The sequence below is a fragment of the Antennarius striatus genome, chromosome 2 (genome assembly GCF_040054535.1).
Source record: "Antennarius striatus isolate MH-2024 chromosome 2, ASM4005453v1, whole genome shotgun sequence".
NCBI lineage: Eukaryota > Metazoa > Chordata > Actinopteri > Lophiiformes > Antennariidae > Antennarius > Antennarius striatus.
The window spans coordinates 15,724,120-15,750,613 of NC_090777.1; the positions used below are offsets into that span (position 1 = coordinate 15,724,120).

Genomic DNA, 26,494 nt, shown 5'->3' on the forward strand with positions numbered 1-26,494 from the left:
CCTCAGCATCCTCACGATCAGGAAACCAGAGGGATGCTCCGGCGTCACATCCGAACGGAGGAGGGTCTCATTTCATCATCTCATCTCATCCTCCGATCCAGTGACCAGTGAGACTACTCTGTTCACGTTTCATGCCAAAAAAGAAAAGTACATCAAGAAACAGATCTTCTCAAATGATGCTCAGAAGAGAAATCCACACAAGTACATTTTCTGTAAATAGTTTAATATTAAATAAAAAAGACTCCCATATAAAAAGAAAGCTACAGTCCACAATTTAATCGTCTTTTTAAACATAGGTATTGAAAACAAGGGGTAGAATGAGAAAAATACTTAATTACAATTCCCAGAAAAATTCACAATTCAATTTTTTTTCTCTCGTCTCGTTCTCTAACAATATAAAATCAAAATAAAACACATTAACTGTACATATGTACAAATCTCCAAGTGTAGAAATTGCATAATTTGCTATCTTTTTCACTTTTCCTTAATTTTTATATAGCTAGAGATACCAGTACTCTAGGGGCAGGGCAGTGTGTGAAGGACAGTTCAGTGATATGAGAAGACAAAAGAGGGCGACACTCCAAATCCACAACATAGAAACAACATATCCCCATCAGACATTGTCTTTCTATGGACATGATTTCCAGGCTTTTTTTCAGCTAAAGGACATGATTGGCTGCACTTTCAAACAATGTGTCATTCCTGAAAAATGAATATTATATTCAATTTATAATCGCATGCTTTCGCTAGACACCTACATCAAAGCTGTGTCAGTCACAACAAATGACACTTTGTGAAATACAAGTTTTCTCTGATCTTTCATTACAAATCTGTTCTTGACCTCCTGAATGACAAAAACGGAATGTTTTCAGATTTGTTTAATTCTCCTGACCTGTTATGATGCAGTTCAAAAACATTTGTCAACGAATGTTTCCACAGTTCATACAATAATTAGTGATGTACAAAATTTTACTTTCCCACAGTATGAAGAAACCTGACATGGATAAACCACATTAATTCCTTGTCCATAATGGTTAGTTTATACTATTACCAAAGAAAAAAAAATCAAGTACATTCCTTTTCCATATTCCCATTCCGCAACATGAAAACTTTTCTGAATGGGTTTTTAAAATGAAACTGCCTTGTGTCACTCTCAGAAGTGGAAATAAATTCAACGGACAGCCAGACATGAGGGGCTCAGCAATAACACTCTTGTCCAACACACACGCAGACAGATAAAAGACGCAAACACGCAGGGACAAACTTTCAACATCGTTCAAGTACACGGGCTTTATCCTGGCTCACGGTAACACACTGATGACAAGAAAACCGCACTAATGTTAGTTTTTTTGTGTTTTCTTGCTGACATGACTCGAACACCAACCATTACAACAGATCTCTCAACAAAATATTGAGTAATGATTATTTTATGAACTAGACCTTAAGTAAGGTCTAAATGAAAAAGTAACCACAAATTTCTCTATTTTCACCCAATGTTTTATAAATTAACTTTCAGCGTAGATTCTTCTCCTATGTATTTTTTCATAGTGGATGCCATAACAATGATTGACATGACAAAAACATGATATTAGTGCAGTTAAATTAAAAAGAGGAAAGTCTAAACAGTGGTAAGATGGTGGAGGTGGAATAAAGAGGCATCCATCTGCCTTGCAGCTCCTTCCACACATCACTGCCTCTGAGACCTGGCGCCTCGTCGCCTCCTGCCACGGACCGACCTCTCAGGCTTCAGCAGTGTTGTCTGCAACGAGAAGGAGAGAAACAGTCACAACAGGTCATCTCTGTCCAGCCTCTCAATGGTTGACTTTGGACAGTAGTCGGGAAAACAGTCCTGTTACCAATTAATATTCTGGACTTGAAAGAAAAGCTTGAAGATGTGTTGTGTCTCACAAAGAAACCATCGAGTACAATGTAGTGTTTCAAGTCAAGCTGTTTCTAAATGATGGAAATATAATCATCTACAACATTAGGACGCAAGTGCGACACAAACTTCTCGTGACCAGGTGTTATGATCAAGAATCCCTTAAACTACACTCAACTCTGCATTCCATCTGCTGAGGCTGTTCTATCTGCTGCTTCATTTTTTAATCTTCAGGGTAGATCTGTGTTATTCTTTAAACTGACCTTTGATGGCTTTGCTATGCGGAGAGTTCCATTGGAAAACCAAATTCAAGTAGTAATTCACCATTTCTCACTGATCATGAAAACTAAACAGGGTGATTTGTAGCTCTAGATACCCATGGTTATTGTTTGTGCAGGTGTTTTTTATCACCCTGTTAGTTTGGTGTTATTACCACAACAGTAACAAATTAAGAACGAAAAACAGTACCTTTGATGGTAATACTAAAAAGCTAGATGCTAATTTAAAGGTTTTGCAGGTATTTTGTCAAACCAAATGATTGACAAATAAAAGGCAGAGAGGACACAAGCTGTCTCATGCTAAGAATGTATTCTTTGTTTTAGTTTACATACAGAAAACCTTAGTAAATATCAAGATGATCATACATACATGTGCACAACATGCATGTTTGAAACCTTTCTCCTGAGCTATTTCTAACTTGATATGCGAGTTACTGGGAACCTGGGGAAGGCACTTCTACACTGTGGTGAAATTGGTTCATGCTGTTACCGTTGCCTTGGTGTCCTCTAGTGTTGTACCATCCATGTCTCGGAAGTCTTCCAACACATTCTGTAGCCTGAAACAACACGTGGGAAATACATTAATGTTCGATAAAACACATCATAGCCAAACAAACGTGATAGTACGAGTGCTGTTCAAACAAAAGTTACCTGAAGATGATGCACCCCCCTCAATGCCATCCCAAAAAGTGTAGAATAGATCATCAGTGTATAATCTGAACGAACTGACAGGTACCCCCCCATCCTTAGGAGAGTTGTTTACTGTTTATTCATTCACTTCTATGTGATCAGGACAACCAACATTCAGAATCACATTAATATATTTCCATGGAAAACTAAAAAGTAAGATTTGAAGAACGATTTGCAGAACTACTTTTTCTGGTTTATGTATGTCTAAAGTTGAAGCTAGAATGTATGATTTAACAAAAGGACTACCCTTCAGATCAAAACATCTAAAGGCACAACTCCAATGTTAACTTTGTCAAAGCATGTCTCAGCTATTCATGATTACAGTCTAAGATCCTGGAACCCACTTCAAACTGTTAATGAGTCAACTTACGTTTGTTTCCTTTTCCTTCCTCTTCTGGCTCCACCCACCATTCCTAATTGGTCCTAGGAAGGTAGAAAGAGGAATCATTGAAATAAATGACTATTTACACGCGCGCGTGCACGCACGCACGCACCGACGGTAAGGCACAGAAGGGTGACGTGGGATTGGATGGCCCCACATTGGTCCACACACACACACACACTCACCCTTCCTTGTTCAGTCTTCAGCAGTGTTCCTCCTGTCTCCTTACTGGACATTCCACTGCATCCATCCTTGGGACTGAGGTACCCCCCATGAGACAGATGCCCCTGCCGATCCACCCCTGTCTCAACATAGGGACAAATAGCCGCAGCCAGTCCTGTACAGTCCGTCTTTGCCTCCTCCAAATATATAGGTGGCAGAGGAGGCGCTGGGTGAGTATGTCCCTCTACCATGACTGCTTTCCGTTGTAAAGGGGGAGTAGACCCATCTTCGGTGGGTTTGGGGGTCCCCTGGGCTGGGGAATGAGCTGTTGCTTCCAGGCTGAGTCGGGATAAGTCTGGGTTGCGGAGGGAACAGGCGCGACGTGGGCTGAGGGAAACTGGAGCACTTGCCTGGGGCAAGGTTGAGACAGGGGTGGATGAGGTGTGGTGCTCCAAAGAGAAAGAAACCGACGGTAAGGCACAGAAGGGTGACGTGGGATTGGATGGCCCCACATTGGTCCTGTCTTCTTGCTCTTTTGCACTAACTTGAAGGAAGGAGGTGTAAATTGTATCCATGAAAGATGTGTAGGGGTCAATAACAGACCTGCCTTCTTGCACTCTCTGTTGGGGTGAGGTGGATACTTGAGCAGCGGCTGGAGCCGGAGCGGGACTGGGCTCCACCTCAGGAGAGATCTGACTTGATGGAACGTCTTCTTGTGGAGAAGGACTTTGCGTTTCCTGCAATGATGCTGGCTTCTCTCCTTCTGAGGGTGGTGCAAGGTTAAGCTGAAGGAAAATCAGAAAACTCATTTTAAAACATCTTCAAAGGAAACAGTGTGCCTTCTAATTAATGCAAGATTCCCAAGCTGCTTACTTACTAAAATACGGCTTGATTAATGCCAAACAAAAAAGAGAACTCATCGTGACAGGTCCAGAAGACCCGTCATGATGAGCACCTGTCATGTTGGGACCAGAAGACAACAACCTGCTTTAGTGTGACTATTTTCACTGTTGTCAAAACTTTTCATTAGTATCTTGCAGGTATATCAATGTCAACATTAGATTAGATTACATTGAACTTTATTGTCATTGCATGTCACAGGTACAAAACAACAAAATGTAGATTACATCTAACCAGAAGTGCGTAAGCAGTGATTAAATAAGAACAGTATGTACAGGTAATTATACACAGTGCAGAGAATGGTAGCTATATATACAATTTCCTCCGGGATTAATACAGTTTTTGTTTTTAAAAAAAATATGAATATACAGTACTACATCGTTACTTGCGGTTAATGCGTTCCAGGAACCACACGTATATAACGAATTCCACGATAAAGCGACACACTATCTTATTATTAACGGTAATTTGAACGTTAACGAACCCTTCCCTTGCTGATTTTAAACCTCCTATCTGTATTACCTTTTCCCACACTCTGGTAAGACTGTTTAAAGCACTTTTATGTCTCACGGAAGTGCGCTGCTTTCTGAGACTCACAGAATGCAGTGCACTTCCGGATGCCGTCAGCCAACAGAATGCGCGTACAGTATCACATGACTACCTACTAAAAATCTGCGATGAAGATTTTTAGTAGGTAGTCCCTCGCGCATTCGCATGTTAATGTGAGAATGCACAAGGGATTACTCTATATATATTTTGGTGAGTATATATAGGCTATAACCAGGCTATGACTGTGATGGAAAGATGGAAAGAGTACTTTGAAGAGTTGATGAATGAGGAAAATGAGAGAGAAAAAAGACTAGAACAGGTGGCTGTTGTGGGCCAGGAAGTAGCAAAGATTAGTCAGGATGAAGTGAGGAGGGCATTGAAGAGGATGAAGAGTGGAAAGGCACTTGGTCCTGATGATATACCTGTGGAGGTATGCAAGTGTCTAGGAGAGGTGGCAGTAGAGTTTCTGACTGGGTTGTTCAACAGGATCTTAGATAGTGAGAAACTGCCTGAGCAATGGATGAGAAGTGTGTTGGTGCCCATTTTTAAGACTGAGGGAGATGTGCAGAGTTGTGGCAACTGCAGAGGAATAAAGCTGATGAGCCATATGTAACCCATGTTAAATTAAGACATAAATAAGAATACGGTAAATAGTATAATATAGTACCATATAGAATAATAAATAGTTTAATAAATAGTTGAAAAAAAGCTGTGTAAATGAATTTGAGTTCAAAAGTTCAAAAGTTAATATCAATTATTAGTTAATTAAAAATGTTAATTTGGCAATTATTTAATATTTAGTATTTAAGTTTGACAGAAAATAACGTCGCTGCTGTTAGCTGTCCCTTAAGGGATTAGTTAACAAAAGCACAACACCTGTGTGACGCTGCAGCAAAGACCCGAAGGAGAGAGCAGAGGAGGACTGAGAAACGAGTGTTGAAAGATCAACAGGAAAAGCAGTGATTCCATGAGAACTTAGTTGTTTTGGTGAGTTTTGTGTTAATTTTTATGCGTTTTCACCGTGTCATGTTTAACTTTCTCTGGCGGAGAGCTAAAGTTAAAACAAAGTTGTTGACAAAGAAATGCTCCGTCACGCAAATAATTCACACAAATAAATGTGTGTGATTTGAGATTTAAGGAGTTTTGTTGTTTTGTGGCCTGTTATACAGGTCAGGTTTTTTTGTTTTGGATGGTCTGCCATGTGCAGGCTTGCACATCACAGACAGGATTCAAGATGGCGAGCCAGACCCGGACCTTCGACTCCATCCTCTTTGTAACTTTGCTGCAGAGCGGTAGGAGTATTGGAATAGTAGTTGAACTGAACTGAACTGGGACCAAATTGAACTGTTTTGGACTGAATGAGAAACTTCATTGGACTCTTCATTGAACTGAATATTTGATTTCACTGATGGACTTGAATTTGAATTGAAAGTGTCATACTTTTATTTTCATATGTTTAAGTTTTGGAATGTGATTTAAACTGTGGTCCATTTTGATTCATTTGAGTTTTGGAAGTGATTGCTTACTGGTAAATGAAAAAAGAGTTAACTTAGGAAAAAGCAGGAATCCTAAAATAGGTGCAATCTAATTAAATTAGATTAAATTAAATTAGTTTTATTAAAATAATTTAGGTGAACTAAAGAACTAAACTAAAACGTGACATATTTATGTTTATTATTAACCTGCAGGGTATTTGGTTTTGTGTACTGTGTTTTATATGTGTTCTAATCAGTAAAAATTGCCGGCCTTTTCTATTCAAAACAACGGTCTCTGGTGTATTTATTATTGCTCCCCACTCCTTAGAGCCTGGAACTGGTCCAGTAGCAGTTAGTGGTGTGAACCGGTGCTACACAAGCAATGGAGTTATGGGAAAGAGTAGTGGAAGCTAGACTAAGGCCAGAAGTGAGCATTTGTGAGCAGCAGTATGGTTTCTTTCTAAAAAAGAGTACTACAGATGCAGTATTTACTTTGAGTATGTTGACAGAGAAGTACAGAGAAGCCCCCAACAGAGCTGCATTGTGTTTTTGTAGATCTGGAGAAAGCTTATGACAGGGTGCCCAGAGAGGAACTGTGGTATTATATGAGGAAGTCTGGAGTGGCAGAGAAGTATGTTAGAGCGGTGCAGGACATGTATGAGGACTGTAAAAGTGGTGAGGTGTGCTGTAGGTGTGACAGAGGAGTTCAAGGTGGAGGTGGGACTGCATCAGGGATCAGCTCTGAGCCCCTTCTTGTTTGCTGACAAGCTGACAGATGAGGTTAGACAGGAATCTCCATGGACTATGATGTTTGCAGATGACATTGTGATCTGTAGTGAGAGCAGGGAACAGGTGGAGGAGAAGCTAAGAGAGGTGTAAGTTTGTCCTAGAAAAGAGAAGAATGAAGGTTAGCCGCAGTAAGACAGAGTACATGTGTGTGAATGAGGGGGACCCAAGTGGAAGAGTGAGGTTACAGGGAGAAGAGATCAAGAAGGTGGAGGATTTTAAGTACTTAGGGTCCACAGTCCAGAGCAATGGAGAGTGTGGAAAAGAGGTGAAGAAGCATGATGAGGCAGGATGAAACAGGTGGAGGAAAGTGTCAGGTGTGATGTGTGATAGAAGAGTTTCAGCTAAAATGAAGGGAAAGGTGTACATAACTGTGGTGAGACCAGCGATGTTGTTTGGTCTACAGGCAGTGTCCCTGAGGAAAAGACAGGAGACAGAGCTGGAGGTAGCAGAGATGAAGATGCTGAGGTTCTCTTTGGGAGTGACCAGGAAGGATAGGATCAGGAATGAGCATATGTTAGAGGTTTTGGAGATGAAGTCAGAGAGGCCAGTCTGAGATGGTTTGGACATGTCCAGAGGAGAGATAGTGAATATATTGGTAGAAGGATGCTTAGTTTTGAACTGCCAGGCAGGAGGCCTAGAGGAAGACCAAAGAGGATGTTTATGGATGTAGTGAAAGAGGACAGGTGGCTCGGTGGCGAAGTGGGTAGCGCTGTCGCTATACAGCAAGTAGTGTTCGAGTTCCGCTCTGTGCAGAGTTTGCATGTTCTCCCTGTGTGTGCGTGGGTTCTCTCTGGGTTCTCCGGCTTCCTCCCACATCCAAAAACCTACGCTTCAGGTTAATTGGCAGGTCCCAAATTGACCATAGAAATGAGTGTGTGTGTGTGTGTGTGTGTGTGTGTGTGTGCGCGCGTTTGTGTGTCTCTGTGTAGCTCCGCAGTGCACTGGCATCGCGCCTGGAGTTTCCCCACATCATGCACTAAGACAAGCTGGGATAAGCTCCAGCTTCCTGTGTAAGCAGATGAAGCGGGTTGAGAAAATGAATGAATGAATGAAAGAGGACATGAAGGTAGTTGGTGTGAGAGAAGAGGATGCAGAAGACAGGGTTAGATGGAGAAAGCTGATTTGCTGTAGTGACCCCTGAAGGGAAAAGCCGAAAGGAGAAGAAGAACCAGGCTATGACTACGATATACAGTACGAATGACTACAGTCTATACAGAAAGTTGTAAATTATATGTTCATAATGGTTAGGGGATAATTAGGGTATAATTAACTGTATGTACATACTGTATGTACAGTGGTATGTGCAGGCTATAAACAGGCTATGACTACGATATATAGTATAAATATATAGTATATACAAATAGTTGTGAATTATGTTTACAATGATTTGGGTATAATTACCAGTATGTACATAATGTAGCAAACAGGAAATGTGGTAATACATTGATAGGTCCTGTTCATTTTGCTGAGGGGGGGGGGGGGCTTGTGAATGAGGGGGTGAATTTAAGGGACATGTGGGTGACGGGGGGCAGAGTTTAGCAGGAAGACAGCTGAGGGTAAAAAGCTGTTCTTGAACCTGGTGGTTTTTGTCCGGAGGCTCCTGTAGCACCTCCCAGATGGCAGGAGAACATCTGGGAGGTGCTGGGTGGCAGGAGTCCTTTATGATGTGCGTCGCTCTCCTGAGACACCGCTTCCTGTAGATGTCCTTAATGGCAGGAAGTGAGGCTCTGGCAATACGCTGGACAGTTTTAACAACCCTGCACCGCCTTCCAGTCTGAGACAGAGCCGTTCCCGTACCAGATTGTAATACAGTTTGTTAGGAGCAGTAGAAGTTCCACCAGGATGTTGAAGGAGAGGTTTTTTTTCAGAGACCTCAAGAAGAAGAGACGCTGGTGAGCTTTCCTGACCAGGGTGAAGCAGTTAGTCGTCAAGGTGAAATCAAATATGTTATTCAATGGCGGTGTTGCGTGCCTTCAGTGCAGACAAACCACCCTGTCCTGTGTGCTTGAACGGGTCCTGCAACACAGTCTGCTACCCTAGGCCAACACTTTTATTGTTTTGACTCTCGGTTCCACACGTTGAACGAGTGGTGAGTATTTGGGGGAGAGAAAAAGAGAGAGATGGTCTGACAGTCCGATGTGGGGGAGGGAGGTCGCCTAGCAGAGTTCATTTTACCTCAAGAAAGTAGTGCATCCCTGGGATGCGCTTCAAGAAAAATTTGTGCATCCCAACATGACGTTTATGCATCCCAAAAGTAATAACAGAACATATGATAAGAGATATATATACTGTATGTAACGCAAGGATTGAGTTTTGCCAATAGTTCAATATAAAACCTAAACAAACTGTAAATTTTTAATATTTTTATTAATAAAACAACTGAAGATGTACCGGGCTGGCCGCACCACGTGATCATCACCAAAATCATCGACAAAATGCACCCCATCCAAGAAGGCAAATCCATCTCCATCTCCTCCAGCAACGATCCAACTGATATGCTGAATCTTAGAGATCTTTAACATCAAGTCCTATTAAGTTTAGTAACATCAACACCGTTCAAGTTACAAGAAAAAAGAGTACAATTAAATATTATTTTTATCAAAATTTTAAAGTCTAGTAGTCATTTAAAAAAATGTTTTCGAAATAAAGAACGATGTAATAGTTTCTTTTCTTCACCTTTGGTTTTTATTCATTAGTTTTCTTTGCCTTTAATTCATATACTGTATTCTCCTGTGGACATTGCACCAAGATGACAAACCCTTATCCGCACACATTTCAGTAATATCTGTCAGTAACATCTGTTTCTTTTCTTCATTAACTTTTAATTGGTTTTTATGCAAGAAAGCACACAGTGTCACTTGCTTTTTCTCCAACTTTTGCTTCTTTGATTGACTGATAATCAATCAACCTTGATTTGTGTAGCGCTTAATCACATCAGCAGACATTTCAAAGCGCTTTAACAGACAGACAAACTCAATAGGAGGGTTTTGAGGGTCTAACTAACGCCACGCTCACTGCAGGGTGTAAAACGATAGACGTCATGTTGCTGTTTGGTCCTTTTTAATAAGGCAGAATCACGCAGGTAAGTGACGCGAGATCAAAACATATTGCCGATTTCCAGGTTCGAAATTTCTATGGAGAAATGGAAAAATTGTGAATATGGAAGTGCGTCCCTGGGACGCACGCTGTCTGAAGATCGTGTGTCCCTGTCAAAAAATGTGCGTTAAAGACACAAGGACGCACGCAAACAAGAACCCTGCCTTGTAAGCATCAGGTATGACTGTATAGACGTGGTCCAGTGTCTTTTCTCCTCTGGTGTGGCTGGAGACATATTGATGAAATTTGGGGAGGCCTGGCTTCAGGCTGGAGTGATTCAAGTTGCCCGCAACAATAAAAGCAGCCTCAGGGTGTGTTGCCTGTCGTTTGCTAATGGCTGCATGTCGTTATTTCATTGCTAGCTTTGCATTAGCATCCGGTGGTATGTACTGTATACAGCAGTGACAAAAACTGATGAGTTATCTTGGGAGGTAGTACGGTTGACATTTTACCATGAGAAACTCCACATCGGGTGAGCAGTATCTCTCGATGATAGCAGAGTCGATGCACCAAGCATTGTTTACACAAATGCACAAACCTCTGCCACTGGTCTTACCAGAGCCGTCTGCAGTCCTGTCTGCCCGGTGAGTGTAGCATCCAGCTAACTCGATGGCATTGTCATGGACATGTCTTTGTGAAGATTATGATATTTGAATCCATGATCTGTTTATTGTTGGTGATGCAGAGCTGTAGTTCATCGATCTTGTTAAGGAGAGAGCGGATATTGGCGAGAAAATCACTGGATAAAGGGAGCCGATGCGGTGTTAGCTTTAGCCTAGCTCGTAGCACTCCGCACTTGCCCCTCCTTTGTTTACGGTCTCGGCGCCGCCTGCCAGCACTTCCGCCCAGCCCGGAAAATTGAGCAACCTCCTGTGTTCTGGAGATCTCCGGTGTAAGTCAAAGATTGGCAATAAAACTGTCAGAGTTGTATGTTCCAATGTGCAAAAGTTCCTGTCTCCTGTAGGATGTTGAGGCCGTGCTTTTCTGAGTAAGTAGGCCTGTGAGTAGCAGGTAAAACAAAGCTAGTTTGCAAAATCTGGAGAGACGCTGAGCCTCGCCTTGTTTATGCGCCGACATCTTGGTCATATGGATATATGGAGTATATGAGTGCTGGCAGGGGTCGTTTGAAATAGATTAAACTGATTTTCATACAAACGAAAGTATAAAAGGAGCCTTCAGACTCAGAAATCTTTGTTGACATTCAAAGCATCACAGAACAATCCAAGCACATACAACAGTCCAGCCCCTGTTTACGGGAGTAATCTTTCATGTTTTATCCAACAAATCCATGCTATTCACCTACCTGTATGTTATTAAGCACATTGAGAGCTCCATCCGGACCTTGCAACAGAGGCATGCCCAGAGCAGAGGTCTGAACTGGGGGTAGGAGGATGGAACCCGCTCCGATGCCCAACATGTTATGGAGGCCTGTGACAGCCGAAAGATCTCCTACAAATGCACAGTTCATATTTGTACCGATAAAATGGGTTACATTCATCAGTGTATCATATCTTTTTATTTTCCCGTGTTACGATTGACAAACAAGTAGTACAGAGAATCTGCACTAACTCACCTAATACAGCAGGGTTAAGCAAAGTGGGAAGTAACTGCTGGATGATTGGGTTGTCCTTGGCTTGGAGAGACAGAGGGATGAGAGCATCAACATCAGCAGATACCTGCAGAACAGAGGACAGAATTACACATCAAATTATAGCAGTGAGTCACAAAGTTGGTCAAACATTTTATATTTACAGTAGTACCTTGAGATAAGAGCGACTCGACAGACAAATTTTTGAGATACAAGTCGTCACTCCGTCCATATTTTTGTTAGAATTATGAGCAAAAATCTGACTTACGAGCCGTGCTTTGGGAGGCCGCCACTAGTTGGCGAATGGATACAACATCAGCTGAGACAACCGTGTGTTGTCCGAGGAGTACAGTTGTAACTCGTGTGTGATCGTGACTTTATCATTGTTTACATAACTTACACATAATTATTCACAAAGTAAAGTATACTTAACTTGTGCATAGTTAAATTTAAAAATATGTGTTTTTATGAAATAATTTAAGGGGTTTGGGGCTTTTTTACAAGCCTGGAATGGATTAAAATTATTTTAGTTGTTAAATGGAGAAAATTTGTTTGACATACGAGCAGAGTGACTTACAAACTCAGTCATGGAACAAATTAAACTTGCATCTCAAGGTATTACTGTATTAAATGAAAGATTAAAATATTTCCAAGCAAAAACATGCATTAACGCCTTTAAGTACCAACTCAATCAGACCCCATAAATAAAGAGCATTAGAATATAGTTGAAAGAAAAACTTCAGTTGTAATGGAAGAAAGTTGATAGATTTTTCAAAAAAGGTACGCATCTATTAAATTAACAATAAAAAACAAAGTGGGGTTTAATGGATTGTGTGTTCTGTAGGGAAACCTTTAAGTGCGAGAGGAAATAAATAAAGTAGATAAGAGAGCCTACCTGAGGTTGGGTATGGTGGGTTTGCTGTGCAGGAGCTAAATGGGAATGGGGAGGTGGGTGGAGCTCAGCAGAGCTCAGGGCAGCAGTGAGCAATGCAGGGCTGAGGGGCAGGAAGGCAGCGGGAGGAAGAGCAGCAGGAAGGAGCAGAGACTGAAGGGCTTGGATGGAGCCCTCAGTTCCTGGAGGAACGGAAAGAAGGCCCTGGGCAACTTCCAAGAGTCCTGGGCCTGGTAGGGTCGATGGATCCAACAAGCCAGAGGTCTTATCCATGGTGAGACCCTCCAGTGTGGTTGGAATCTGCTGTGGTTGCTGGAGAGGAACCTCAAGGCTAACCTGGCTCAACTGACCCAGCCCAGATAAAGATAACAAAGGTGCTTGCTGTTGCCCGAGCAACAAGGAGGCCATGAGCAGAGCCTGAAGGCTGGGTTTTTCTGCCAACCCTAAATCAGCTTCCTGTCCTGGGGTAGGAGTTGAGGACGGGGCAGGGAGGAGCCCCAAAAGGTTCAAAGGAAGCTCCCCTTGTGAGCCACTTAGCAGTGGCATCAAGGGAAACAGAGGATTGTTGTTTATCTGTTGCTTATGTTGATGGTCCTGATTTTGCTGTTGGGTCTCCTGCTGTATCAGTAACTGCTGCTGCTCTGTTTGCTGCTGCTCTGCAAGACTCTGCAGTGCAGCATTGGCAGAGGATATGTGTGCATGTTGCCCTCCCAACCACACCCCTCCCAGGGGCAATGAAGTTAAGACTGTAGGATCCAGTAGGGATGGTAGTCCCCCTGTGGATGACAGCAGCTGCAGCAGTTGCTCCTGGTTCATAAAAGGGAAGGCCTCGGCCAGAGGTAAGGGAGTTGTGGAGTCGCCCACAGCCGAAGAAGTCTGAGGACTCTGATTATCTCCAAGACGAGAGGAGACAATTGGCCCAGGGCTTGTGGCTGCTGGAGGTTTGGTTGCTACAGAGACCTTTGTGTCGATACAACTAGATTCCTCTGGCCCTGTAGAGAAGACATAAATTATTCACACTTAGGAATGAGTAAATACACTTTATTCTAGGAATGGACTGTGGTTATACACTCTACTACAGTTCTGAGCACAAAGTGACTCTATCCATCCATCCATCATCTACTGCTTATCTGGGTCCGGGTTGCGGGGGCAACAGTTTCAGCGGGGATGCCCATACTTCCCTCTCCCCAGAGACCTCCACCAGCTCCTCCTGGGGGAGCCTGAGGTGTTCCCAGGCCAACCGAGAGACATAGTCCCTCCAGCGTGTCCTAGGACTTCCTCGAGGTCTCCTCCCGGTAGGACATGCCCGGGACACCTCCCCAGGGAGGAGTCCAGGAGGCATCCGGAACAGATGCCCGAGTCACCTCAGCTGGCTCCACTCGAGGCTGAGGAGCAGCGGATCTACTCCGAGCTCCTCCCCTGGTGACTGAGCTCCTCACCCTACCTCTAAGGGTGCGCCCAGCCACTCTATGGAGGAAACTAATTTCAGCCACTTGTATCCTGGATCTTGTCCTTTCGGTAATGACCCAAAGCTCATGACCATAGGTGAGAGTAGGAACGTAGATTGACCGGTAAATCGAGAGCTTCGTTGTGCGACTCAGCTCCTTCTTCAACACGACAGACCTATACAGCGACTGCATCACTGCAGAAGCTGCACCGATCCGTCTGTCAATCTCACTTTCCATCCTTCCCTCACTCGTGAACAAGACCCCAAGATACTTTAACTCCTCCACTTGGGGCAAAGACTCTCCACCGACCTGAAGAATGCAAACTACCCTTTTCCAGTTGAGAACCATGGCCTCGGATTTAGAGGTGCTGATCCTCATCCCACTCGCATCACAGTCAGCTGCAAACCATCCCAGTGCACGCTGAAGGTCCAGGTTTGATGAAGCAACAGGACAACATCGTCTGCAAAAAGCAGAGACGAAATCCTTTGGTCCCCAAATCGGACTCCCTCTGGACCATGGCTGCGCCTAGAAATTCTGTCCATAAAGATTATGAACAGAACTGGTGATAAAGGGCAGCCCTGCCGGAGTCCAAAATGCACCTGGAACAGGTCTGACTTACTGCCGGCAATGCGAACCAAGCTCTGGCTTCGGTCATACAGGGACCGGACAGCCCTCAGCAAAGGGCTGTCCGGTCCCCATACTCCCGAAGCACTCCCCACAAGATACCACGAGGGACACGATCGAATGCCTTCTCCAGATCCACAAAACACATGTGAGCTGGTTGGGCAAACTCACATGAACCCTCGAGCACTCGATGGAGAGTGTAGAGCTGGTCCAGTGTTCCACGACCGGGACGAAAACCGCATTGTTCCTCCTGAATCCTCGGTTCGACTATAGGTCCTCCTCTCCAGTACCCTGGAATAGACTTTCCCCGGGAGGCTGAGGAGTGTGATTCCCCTATAGTTGGAACACACCCTCCGGTCCCCCTATTTGAAAAGAGGGACCACCGCCCCAGTCTGCCAATCCAGAGATACTGCCATGCGATGTTACAGAGACGTGTCAACCATGACAGTCCCTGCACATCCAGAGACTTGAGGTACTCAGGGTGAATCTCATCCACCCCCGGTGCTTTGCCTCCGAGGAGTATGGCAAACACCTTGGTGACTTCAGCTAGGGTGATGGACGAGTCCACCTCTGCGACCTCAGCCTCTGCTTCCTCTGTGTAAGACATGGCAGTGGGATTGAGGAGATCCTCAGAGTATTCTTTCCACCTCCCGACAATATCCCCAGTCGAGGTCAGCAGCTCTCCGCCTCTACTGTAAACAGTGTTGGCTGTGCACCGCTTTCCCCTCATGAGGCGCCGAATGGTTTGCCAGAATTTCTTTGAGGCTGACCGATGGTCTTCCTCCATTGCCTCCTGAACTCTTCCCAGACCCGAGCCTTTGCCTCTGCGACTACTGGAGCTGCACTACGCATGGCCTGCCTGTACCTGTCAGCTGCCTCCAGAGTCCTACAATTCAACAAGATTTGATAAGACTCTTTCTTCAGCTTGACAGCATCCCTTACTTCCGGGTCCACCACCGAGTTCAGGGGTTACCGCTGCGACAGGCAGCAGATACCTTGCGACCACAGCTACGAGCAGGGGTCGTAGCTGTGGTCGCAGCTACCTCAGCCGGCTCTGCTCAAGGCGGAGGAGCTTCAGAAACAAAGTGACTGTCTCTGAAAAATACTCTCAAAGCTAACACATCAGCAAAACTCAGAGCACCAGCCAGCAAAGTCAGAGTGCAACCACGGCAAACCTTTGCACCCCTTTCCCCAGATAAAGCAGATGGAAACGTCTGTTAAGTCAGATGTCTGTTAAGTCAGACTTTGGTGAGCTCATGATCATATTAGCTATGACTTCAACAAGAAAAGGTTTTGAAAGAATCTGAACTTTTTTCCATGGGTTAACTTTACGTAAATCGCCAAGCTCTACATTTCTATCCTAACCAAATGAGTTACTTTAAATGACATTCAAAGGTTCACCCTACATCTTCCAATCACAACACACACAACAGACTGAAGGCAATTCTCACCTGCTGTGGGAGTCTCCTGGGAAGATGTAACATCAATGGCACAGTCAGATGAGCAGCACTCCACCTGGGACACGTTGGAAGATGCAGCAAGAAGGGCCAGGACGTGATTGCTGAGATCGAGTGGCTTCGGAGAGCTGGTTACAGCTACAGAAACATTGCTTCGAGACTGACTGAGGTCCACTGACATGCACATACTGTTATTACCATTGTCCCTACCCACAGGGTCTTGTGGCACGGCTTCCTGCGATATTGCGTGGGAGTCAGACTTTAATGCAGGAAGGTGATTCTCAGATAACTGTGGTTTGTCTGACAAATTCAATGAAGTATGTTGAGATGGACTGCTGCTGCTGTGTAAAGACAAATTTGAGTTGGACAGCGCTGTAGAAGGAGAATGTCTCTGTCGAGGACTGGATTTAGTGGACTGAGGTTGTGACAATGTCTGCAATGATCTAAACTGTGGGGAAGGTGGAGGAGAAAGCGGCTGTGGCACCGAGGGTGGAGTGTTAGCGTAACTGCTTCGGCATGGAGACTGAATTTGTCTGTGCCTGACGCTAGAATAAGAGACAGGAGAAGAGGGAGAAAGTCTGGGGTTCTGTTTATTACTGTGTCCACCTCCTTCATTAGACACAGATCCTGGCTGACCTGAACCCGAGCTGGATGCTGAGGCCTGTGCACTCTGAACACTGAGCAGGTGCAGCAGAGCAGACAGCGGCTGAGTTGGAGGATCCAAGCCAAGAGGTGTAGTTGTCAGTTGTGTAGTGAAGTCCAGGGCCTCATTTTGTCGAGGAGGCCTGGCAAGGTGTGCCATCTGTCTAGGAACAGGGAGCCTAGGTGTCTGCATGGAGAGAAGATGATGGTTTTCTAAAATGACAGCATTCTGTTTCTGCACAGCTGAGGTAGTGGAAGAGTGCAAAGAGGAGTGGTAGGAAGAGGAGGACAGGTTAATAGCTGTAGCAGAAACAGCGTCTCCTGGTAGGGTCTTCTGTGGCCCATTAGTCAACTGTTGTGTGTCTCTGAGCATGCTGAGCACTGTGGGTGATCGTCTTTGTCTTTTCCTGTGAGATGCATTACGCTCAGTTGTGGCAGGCAGGTGAGGCAAGGAGGAATCCAGGGATTGGGCCACAGCGTGGGATGTAGGTAACAGGACAGAGGAGGCTGATGCAAGGGAGGGATGGGGAAGCCTTGTAGAAGTGATGGAGGAGGGAGAAAGACTGTTATGTAAAGTGCTGTTTGTTACCTTGGACGATGGTTGTTGCTGTGCGTCTTTAAAGGCCTCCACAGAAGAGGACAAGCTCATGGGGGTGCTGGACAGATTTGAGCTCTGGGTTGTCTGGGTAGCCAGCTGAGCCTTGGCAGCAGCAGACAGCAGGCTACTAGCAGGAAATGAAGCTGTGTGTGGTAGCTTGCTCTGATGGGTCTGGGGGTTCAGAAATGGCCCCATAGATAAACCAGAAGGCCCTGTAGAGTTTAACTCAAACGTCGGTGGTCCTGAGGTGGGGGTTGGACTCATGGTACTCTTTGAGGGCCTCGAGGAGAGAGCATGAGCATTGCTACTGCTTTGGTTGGTCAGTAAGGAGGGGGGTTTGGTAGGGATAAGGGGGTGGTGGTTATTAGTGCTGCTGTTGCCTGAGTTCTTAAACTGCTCCAAAATGTCTTCCAGTTTGTACTTTTGGAAGTGGGGGCTGGGGTTTGGGGAGCCACCTGAGATAGGGGAGTGTGGAGAGGAAGAAGTGGATTTTCTCCTCTGAGACAAACTACTTCCCATCAGTACTCCTCCTGCTCCTACAGCTGAGTATCCTCCTTGATCAGAAATAGGGGAGAGAGAGGCTGAGGGGTGACAGGACCGCTGGTGAGGAGACACGCAGTTCATATTATGGATAGAGGGAGATAGAGAGGGAGATGGAGAAAGGGGGGAGCCTCCCACAATGACACCATGTGGATGGTAAGTGTGAGTCTGTGCTCCTCCTCTTCCACCCCCACCCATAGTCCTAGGGGAAGAGGGAGGAGGTGAAGAGAGGGCCCTTAGTTTAGGGGAAACTGGGGTCTCTGGGGTTTTTGGTGTTTTCTGACCTTGACTGATATTCTGAGGTGTTGGGGTGCGCGGGGCACTATAAGCTGAGCTGGAGGGAGAGCAGGAGGAAGCAACGGGAAGAGGATGGTGAAGCCTTCTTAAAGCCTCAAGGTGATGGTGGGGGTTTGTGCCAGTGTGGAGGACAGGGGAGGAACCATTGTAAGGGTGAATGAGCTGGTGAGAGGATTTAGGGCTGACACAAGGGTTTGTGTGCAGGTTGTTGTGGAGTCGAATCGGGGCAGGATGCAGTTTGGGATGATAAATTCCATGATTCTCTTCTTCCTGCTCCACAAGTACTCGCTTTGGATCACGGCTGTCTACTCCACTGGTCATCTCTGAAAGTTGACAATACACTCAAATGATTAATTTGCTGTAGCTACATCAATGTGACATTATTTACGGTCACAAATTCCTTTACAGTCTATAAACTAATTAATCAGAATTACATTACGTACAGTAATCCCTCGCTTATTCGCGCGGCTTCATCTCATTGCGGATTTTTAGTCGGTAGTCATGTGATACCGTACGTGCATGCTATTGGCTGAAAGCATTTGGAAGTGTGCTACGTTCTGAGAGTCATAGACACAGCGCACTTCCATGAAACACAAAAGTGCTTTAGACAGTCGATAAGAGTGTGGGAAAAGGTGATACAGATACAAGTGGTTTAATATCATTATGGGGAGATTTCATAAATGTTTAAATTACCTTAAAAATAAAGTTTGTTGCTAAATCATGGAATTTTGTTTTTCATGAGCGGACCTGGAAAGCATTAACCGCGAGTAACGACGGATTACTGTATATCGATGCTGGTAATGTGAAGTTTTTACGCCACTAGCACTTGTGTCCACATATACAGTGTGCCCTCGTTCCTCGTGGTTAATGTGTTCCACGAACCACACACGATTAACGAATTCCGCGATAGAGTAACAAACAATTTATCTCCTTATTTACACTACAGTAATTTAAACGTTTATGAACCCTCCCCATGCTGATATTAAACCACCTTCTATCTGTATTACCTTTTCCCACACTGTTTATCGACTGTGTCTCACAGAGACATAAAAGCGCCCTTCCGGATGCCGTCAGCCAACAGAATGAGCGTACAGTACCACATGACTGCCTACCAAATATCCATGATGAGGTGAAGTCGTGAGCCTTGATGCGCAAAGGCACACTGTACTGTAAAACACAAACCAAACCCTGCTCCCATAGGATTTCCAAAAATTACTGCCTTTTCATGGAAGATAAACCATCCCGCCCTAGCATGTTCCCATGATGATTCCAATCACATACACCCTTCAAAATGGTTTCCAGTGAAATTCTGAATAGTCTCTCCCACAAGGAAAATAAGACAGGGCAAGGTTAGGTCACTTATGGTTAGAAAAGATTCAAGCCATTTCTGACTGGAAGTTTAATACTAGACAGGTTAATTATTACTAGAGTCATATTAATGTCTTGTAAGACCACCACAATCACTTAAAACAACTATTAGATATCCATGTTTAACTTTACACAGAAACTAAAGGGCTTTTTCACATTAAAAACATAAAATAAGACCACCATATGTTATGCACATTTGCTACAGGGCTTTTAATTTAGTACGGATACATGTAGTGCTGAATTTGTAACAACAAATATGTAATTTAATCATCGTATTCAAGTACTGTAGCGTACCATAAAATCCAATAGCAAAACCTGTAGTAAGTTATTCTGATGAGTTGCTTAATGCCAGTTGAACTGGTTTGCATTAAATTTAAGTTTAATCTTGTACAACAAATTAAAAATATAGAAATAAATCATAATATCCACTGGAATATGAATAACATCAGTTTCTCTGCCAACAATATCAAGGGAACAAACAAATTTCATCTCTAGTTCAGCCTCCCATGATCTGATCCAGCTTACACAGCAAAGTAAACACACTACAGCATCAAAAGATCATAAAGTACAGGCTTGAGATAAATTGGGAATTGATATCTGATTGGTAAATCTGTATCATAGAAAAATACCAGGTCAGTGGTGTCAACTACAAATTGTTTTTATTGTCCTCATGATTTGAGCATCAAACCAAAAAAACCCACCAAACATGGCCTCTGGCACAAAGAAGAAACTGATATATGCATTTAATGAAGATTTGACCTATAGACCTACAGATAGTGTAGAATTTTCTCATACTATGCCAGCCTGGAGAGTAGCATGCCTCAACTGGACAAAATTTACCTGAATGATGAAGGTTGGCAAAGGGCAGCTGTGAAGCCTGCATACTCCGACACAGAGCAGCCATCGCTACCACTTTCCTGCGGTGGTTACACAGTTTGGTCATGTCTTGTTCTGCTTTTCCTAATGGCTGGCTGTACTGCTCCACTATCACTCCCACAGAGAAGTTAAAAACCTGAAGGGACGTTTAGGGTACAATCAGTATGAACTCGCTGCACCACAGTTTCATCAAATTTAGTTCAGTTTAGAGTGTCAGGGTATTTTACACAGACAAGTATCATAAGACACAAAATCCAAAACACACTGGAATAACAAAAACAGCACAGACTCATCCCTGAACAAATGACTATTAGAAGTAACCAACTACACTGATCAAGTGTAATATTTTTTTTTAAAGTTCAGCACCATACTTTTAGAATGTAACATGAGTGTCACAGAATTACTAAATATGAAAAGTCAATTAAAAAGTAATACACTAGAAGGACGCACTCTATAAAACAGTCAATGCATTTTACCTGTATCGCTTTCATGCACAACACAAACAAATTTAAAAAGCTGTCTTACCTTATGAATGATGAGTGGACACTCAAGACCACATTTGCAGGTGCCATCACTCAACAGATAGGTCTTCACCTCATCCAGAGAGGACAGGGAAGTGCCGCTGGGGCTAGAGAAAAAAGACACGAATAACCTGTAACTGCAAAGTCAAGGCTAACTGAAGAGATGTAAATAAAAGAAACTAGTCACAGACTGCAACATGAAAGAGGACATGAAGGTAGTTGGTGTGAGAGAAGAGGATGCAGAAGACAGGGTTAGATGGAGGCAACTGATTCGCTGTGGCGACCTCTGAAGGGAAAAGCCGAAAGGAAAAGAAGATGTAGTAAGAGACTGCAACATCCCACTACACCTCTGAATTCAAAATTTTACCCTGAACTACTTGCATAGGTCAAAGATCAAAGCTAGTGCTCTGACCTACTGTTGATCAAAGAAGTAGCTTTGATCTATGGTCTTTCTCATACTGGCCTTCTTCCTCGTCTTTCTATCTTATCCGGTTGAGTGTACAAAAGTTGAAATTTGACCTTGACCTAGTTTTCTCAAGGTCAAGGTCATCATCTCATTTTCATCCCCTTTTCTGCCCGAGTAATGTGCTTTTTGTTTCATCTTTGTTTCATCTTCACAGTTGTGAAAATATTTGGTGGACAAACAACTGGACGAACTAACAAATGAACGAAGAACACACGAACAGTGACAATCACAATACATGACCGCTTTGAAGCGGGATGTAACAAGGCAGTCACAGACTGCAACGTGTGTTCATCTGTTCGCTCATATGTCCACCAAATATCTTTGCAACCATTGCAGATAGAATGATGAAACAAAAAGCTCATTACTCAGGCGGCAAAGGGGATGAAAATGAGATGATGGCCTTAACAAAACTAAGTCAACGTCAAATTTAAACTTTTGTACACTCAGGAACCGGATGAGACAGAGAGGGAGAAGACCAGTGTGAGTAAGACCATGCTCTATCTTTAATTTATGGTCAAAGCTAGTGCATAGCTTTGATCTACCCTGAAAGGTCAAAGCTATGCACTTGTCAGGTACTACTTTCATGGTACCCTAAACTACCCTTCACAGGATGATGCAGTCTCTGGCTGCCTTGGTTCTTGCTGAAAATTTGATGTGGTATAGATGGCATCTTGTTACATGAGTCTACATACAGACATGTATGGTCAATATCCCCTTTGACAGCAGCATAAAAAAATACACATTGCAGGCTGTTCTCAAGTGTGTAAAGATCCATATGCTTAGCACACTCATTTTGACAAAGACCCAAATATTTAATGTATGACAATGTGAAGTTAGCCAGGTGATGAAGTTACACAATGTAATTGGATGGTTCAACTTAACAATTATTGTAACAACTAACTCCAAATCATAGATCTAGAAGGAACTACCATGGCACAAAAACATTTTTGTCCACATATTATTAAACAACAGCAATGAGTCTACATAATTAATAAACCAACCCACCTGACATATATCACCTGTCTGGCCTCCACTTTCCTCTGCCAGCCAATGGGGACGTGTATTGCAGTGGTGTGGACCCCATCCTTGTCCCCATTTACAGTGTCACTGCCTCCCATCATTTTGTTGTTGTAGCCTGCCAGCACCTTGGAAAAGCAGTGAAGAATTATTTTTTGTTAATCAATTAATCATTCAAATTTAAACGATCGAAGATTTGTTTTGCAGGAAAGTCCTTGTTTCTAATTTGAAAGCCCCAATTATATACTTGTTTGTTAAATGGGCTTCAGACATCGTACAACATCAGTAGTCTTCTAGGTGAATTTTATTTTCCTGGACTTTAAACTTACAGATAGCATTACGTTGAAACTTTTACAGTACAGTATTTTTTTTCTTTCCACTATCCAACAAAAGGTGAACCTCCTGAGGTGTGGGTTAAAAGTCTACATTGTAAGACAGGTAGTTTAATATTTTTTAATGCTGTGTTATAAAGTTGGTTTAATTATCAGTAAGACTGAAAAAATAATGCATACATGCAATTAATGAAATGCTCATTGCAGTGCTGTTTATTGTGTCTTGCGGTGAGTCACGGAATAAAGAAGCATAAATGGATGAACGAATGTCACTGCAGCGAAGTCTTTGGGATATCAATGTTCTAATTAAAGCAACGTGCATGCCGAATGTGTGAGCCATGTTTATCTGATTACATGACTCCAAATGTCAATGTCAAACATAAAATATTAGAAATGGAACCTCACCTCCATGACAGATTCAACCCACTTTTAATATTTTCTCAAAGAACTGGCTACACAAATGTACAATTTTACCATCAACGACTGAGAATTTACATCGCAGCTGTCATTTCTTTATACAACAATGTCTGGTCATTATTTTCCTTGTGTATGTAGAATGTGCTCCTTGTAATTCAAGCCTCTACAGAATGCTGACTCAACATTAACACTCAAAATAAAAGGTTAACACAAAAAATTCTAGCCAAAGCATAACGGATATTAACATATTGTCAAGCTATAGTTTTATAAAACAGAATGATTGAAGCACATTTTAAATACCTTGTCATCTTTGTGAAGCCAGGACCTGTTTCAGCTAAGGTGTCCTCTGTCCAATATGCATGCTGGTGGGTGAGAAGGACGAAGACTGCCAGTAAAACCTGACTTGTTGCCCAAAAGCCTGGACTTTTCTCGGCTAAAAAGCAGATCCCCTACTTATAGGATGAGTCTGAACAGATCCAGTTGATCAGTTCACATTAGATTAGGCTCATGGATGAAGATGGTGAGTCTGCAAGGAAAGGGGGAGGTGGATTATGTAATCTGGCAAGGAGAAGCAGAGTCAATTGTTGTAACTAAGAAGTTATCAACCATTCTCTACAATAATATGATCCAAACATATTACAATTACTATACAACATGCATTCCTGTCTCAGTAATAATACAACTTCTGATATACGACTACTTTTAAGTGGGAGGGTGTGTTTGGATAGGCCCCTGGATCACTGTTGAGTAACAACCCAAGTAGCTGCCTTTCAAACAACTCACACGATAGCAATCAGAAAACCAAATTAAATAACATACTGACTGAATCAATAGTTGAGGTAAAGTCGTCATGTCTGCATCGTGCCGCCTCGGAACAACGACTTACTAAGTACTAAATACAGTAGTGACTGATAGGCGACAGGCTAACAGCTAGGCTAACAGCTAAGCTAACAAGCTAACGTACTTCGTAATGTTGTCGTGACAGCTGTCAGGCGCACAAAACACTCCGATGCAAAACTCTTGCGTGTTAGTAACGGTAACAAGAAAGGAGTCAGGAACAATACTGCATCTTAAAAACACTTGCTCACCATATTGTACTTATTTACTGACCATATTTCGATCACGTCAGTGTTAGCAGAATCTAACAACCTTTCTGTGCGTCAAGCCCTCAATGTTGGCGAAGTTTTGGAGTCTTCGATTTTATGGCTCGCGGGAGAATCAGGAGTTAGCTCGCTAGCTAACAGACTGGCAATAGGATGTTTTGAAAATGGCTGATATATACATGAACCCATTTAAATAATTTCATAGTTTAAACCACACATTAGCACGACTAGTCGGCTATAAGTGTTTGAGCGAAGTCCGGAAATTCGATTAAAAACAAAGGGCAATAACGCTTCATCTCACTGCGCCTGGGATCTAGAGGCTAGTGCTACCAGCTACATTAGCAGAGCTAACTGACTGAAATTTACTTGATTCTGGACTGTCCCAACAAGAGCGGAGGATGTCCCGCTGCCGGTGTGCAGATAAGTTATCCAGCAGTCGCTCTCCTCCCTGGTCTGCCAAACCGTTTAACATTCAAATATATTCCGACAACCATTACGACCCACGTAATCTGAAATTCACAGTTTCCCACTGTTTTTTCTTACAAATTCCGAGCAAAAAAAAATAATGGAGGTTTCGGCTGGGCATGCGCACTGTATGGCCGTAGAGTATTGTACCCGTCATGCAACGGGACCTTTGTGGTGTTCCAGACAGACATCAGTGCGGAGCTCCTTGATAGAGGACATAATGACAGAATAGCAGGAGGCCCGGGATGCATGTTTGAAATTCACCGTAATGAATTTATGAACAGCTGCCTGCACTGACTTTGATATTAGTTCTCACCTTTTAAGAATATAAATAATACATACTAATTTAAATTTATACTGTTATGTGTAAATTTCTATTTACATAATACCTGAAATCATGAATCCATCTAAATTTTAATGTTATAACATAGGGGATAAGCGAAGCAATAAAATTAGGTTTTTCTTGTGTATTTCAGTGATGTTTTTAACACATCTCAGAGAGAATATTCTCATTTTGGTAAAGACCAAATTAGACAGCCAAGTAAAACTGGCATTTATGATGTGCAAATTTAATTGAACTGTTTGGTAATACCATTTGCAATAATAAAAAGCAACTTACCAGTCCATTGAATTCAGTCAAGTCTTCATATTCCATACTTTAAGAAGCAATGAATGAAGAATATACTGTAGTTCTTCAATAATCCCAAAGGAAAATTATTCAAAATGTCATTCCCATACCAGGAGTGGAACCCGTGCCATCAGGGTGAAAACCCAGAAACCTAACCACTAGACCATATGAGATATGAGATAGACCATTATTACCAGGGAAATGCAACAAATACTGTATACATTTTTAAAATGTAATATTAAAGAAAGTGTGAAAAGCAAGTAAAGAAATGAAAATCAAAACATACCCTCCTTGGATGAGGTAATAATAGCAAAAGCTTCAAAAAGACAGCTAAATTATTGAATCCAAAGACCAAAAGAAATTTTATTTAAAATACATTTAATTCATTTGAGTTGATATGATGCAGAATCACAAAACATTTAAAATAACAAAATCTAATGACAAAATAGCCTGAAGCCTCTGCAACAAATTTCAGCTACAGTATATTACAAAGTTCAGCAGAACGTGATATTTATTAAACTTGTCAGTGCCACTCACTGTAACTTGACTTTCTTTCTTTTCCAATTCATCACACTTCATCAGCTGACTCTTTATTCACATTATAGGCAGTAAATCAGGTTGACTCAAGCTTTTCAGTTAACCTTAAATTATACAGCATCTGTACATTTAGGAGAAAAGCTTTCTTGGTGTATGCCACACACACACACACACACACACACACACACACACACACACACACACACACACACACACACACACACACACACACACACACACACACACACACACACACACACACACACACACACACATTTTCACAGTATTTTCAAATTTACAAACTATATGTGTGCACATATAGTATTATATGGGCCGCACACATATAGTTTTCATGATCTCTATTTTGATATTAACTTCTATCTGACTTTTAATTTGAAGGAGCGTATTTATGTAGTTTGGGTTTTTTTTTAAAGTAGTATTAGAGTGGCCTAAAACACATCTACTATGTACAGTACAC

The 26,494-nt window shown here is 42.8% G+C and overlaps 1 protein-coding gene across 5 annotated transcripts; it reads right to left on the reverse strand.

The window, feature by feature from the left end:
* Window positions 1-202: 202 nt before the first annotated feature.
* On the reverse strand, window positions 203-24,960 carry mbd6 (methyl-CpG binding domain protein 6). Of its 5 annotated transcripts, none has more exons than XM_068337757.1 (14): window positions 24,753-24,960; window positions 23,584-23,809; window positions 22,523-22,662; window positions 21,056-21,158; window positions 20,495-20,666; window positions 17,441-18,609; window positions 16,204-17,038; window positions 12,684-13,672; window positions 11,774-11,876; window positions 11,504-11,649; window positions 3,415-4,176; window positions 3,218-3,270; window positions 2,648-2,714; window positions 203-1,759 (listed from the first exon to the last, which is right to left on the reverse strand). In XM_068337757.1, the coding sequence occupies exons 3-14, from the start codon at window positions 22,636-22,638 to the stop codon at window positions 1,688-1,690; spliced, it is 4,587 nt and encodes a 1,528-aa protein (XP_068193858.1). In that variant the 5' UTR covers window positions 22,639-22,662; window positions 23,584-23,809; window positions 24,753-24,960; the 3' UTR covers window positions 203-1,687. The 5 variants fall into 5 exon arrangements, 4 of the variants coding, with proteins under 4 accessions (XP_068193858.1, XP_068193827.1, XP_068193836.1 ...); XR_011038441.1 differs by adding an exon at window positions 2,809-2,937 and having other exon boundaries at window positions 1,696-1,759; window positions 16,204-18,609; XM_068337726.1 differs by having other exon boundaries at window positions 16,204-18,609.
* Window positions 24,961-26,494: the final 1,534 nt, after the last annotated feature.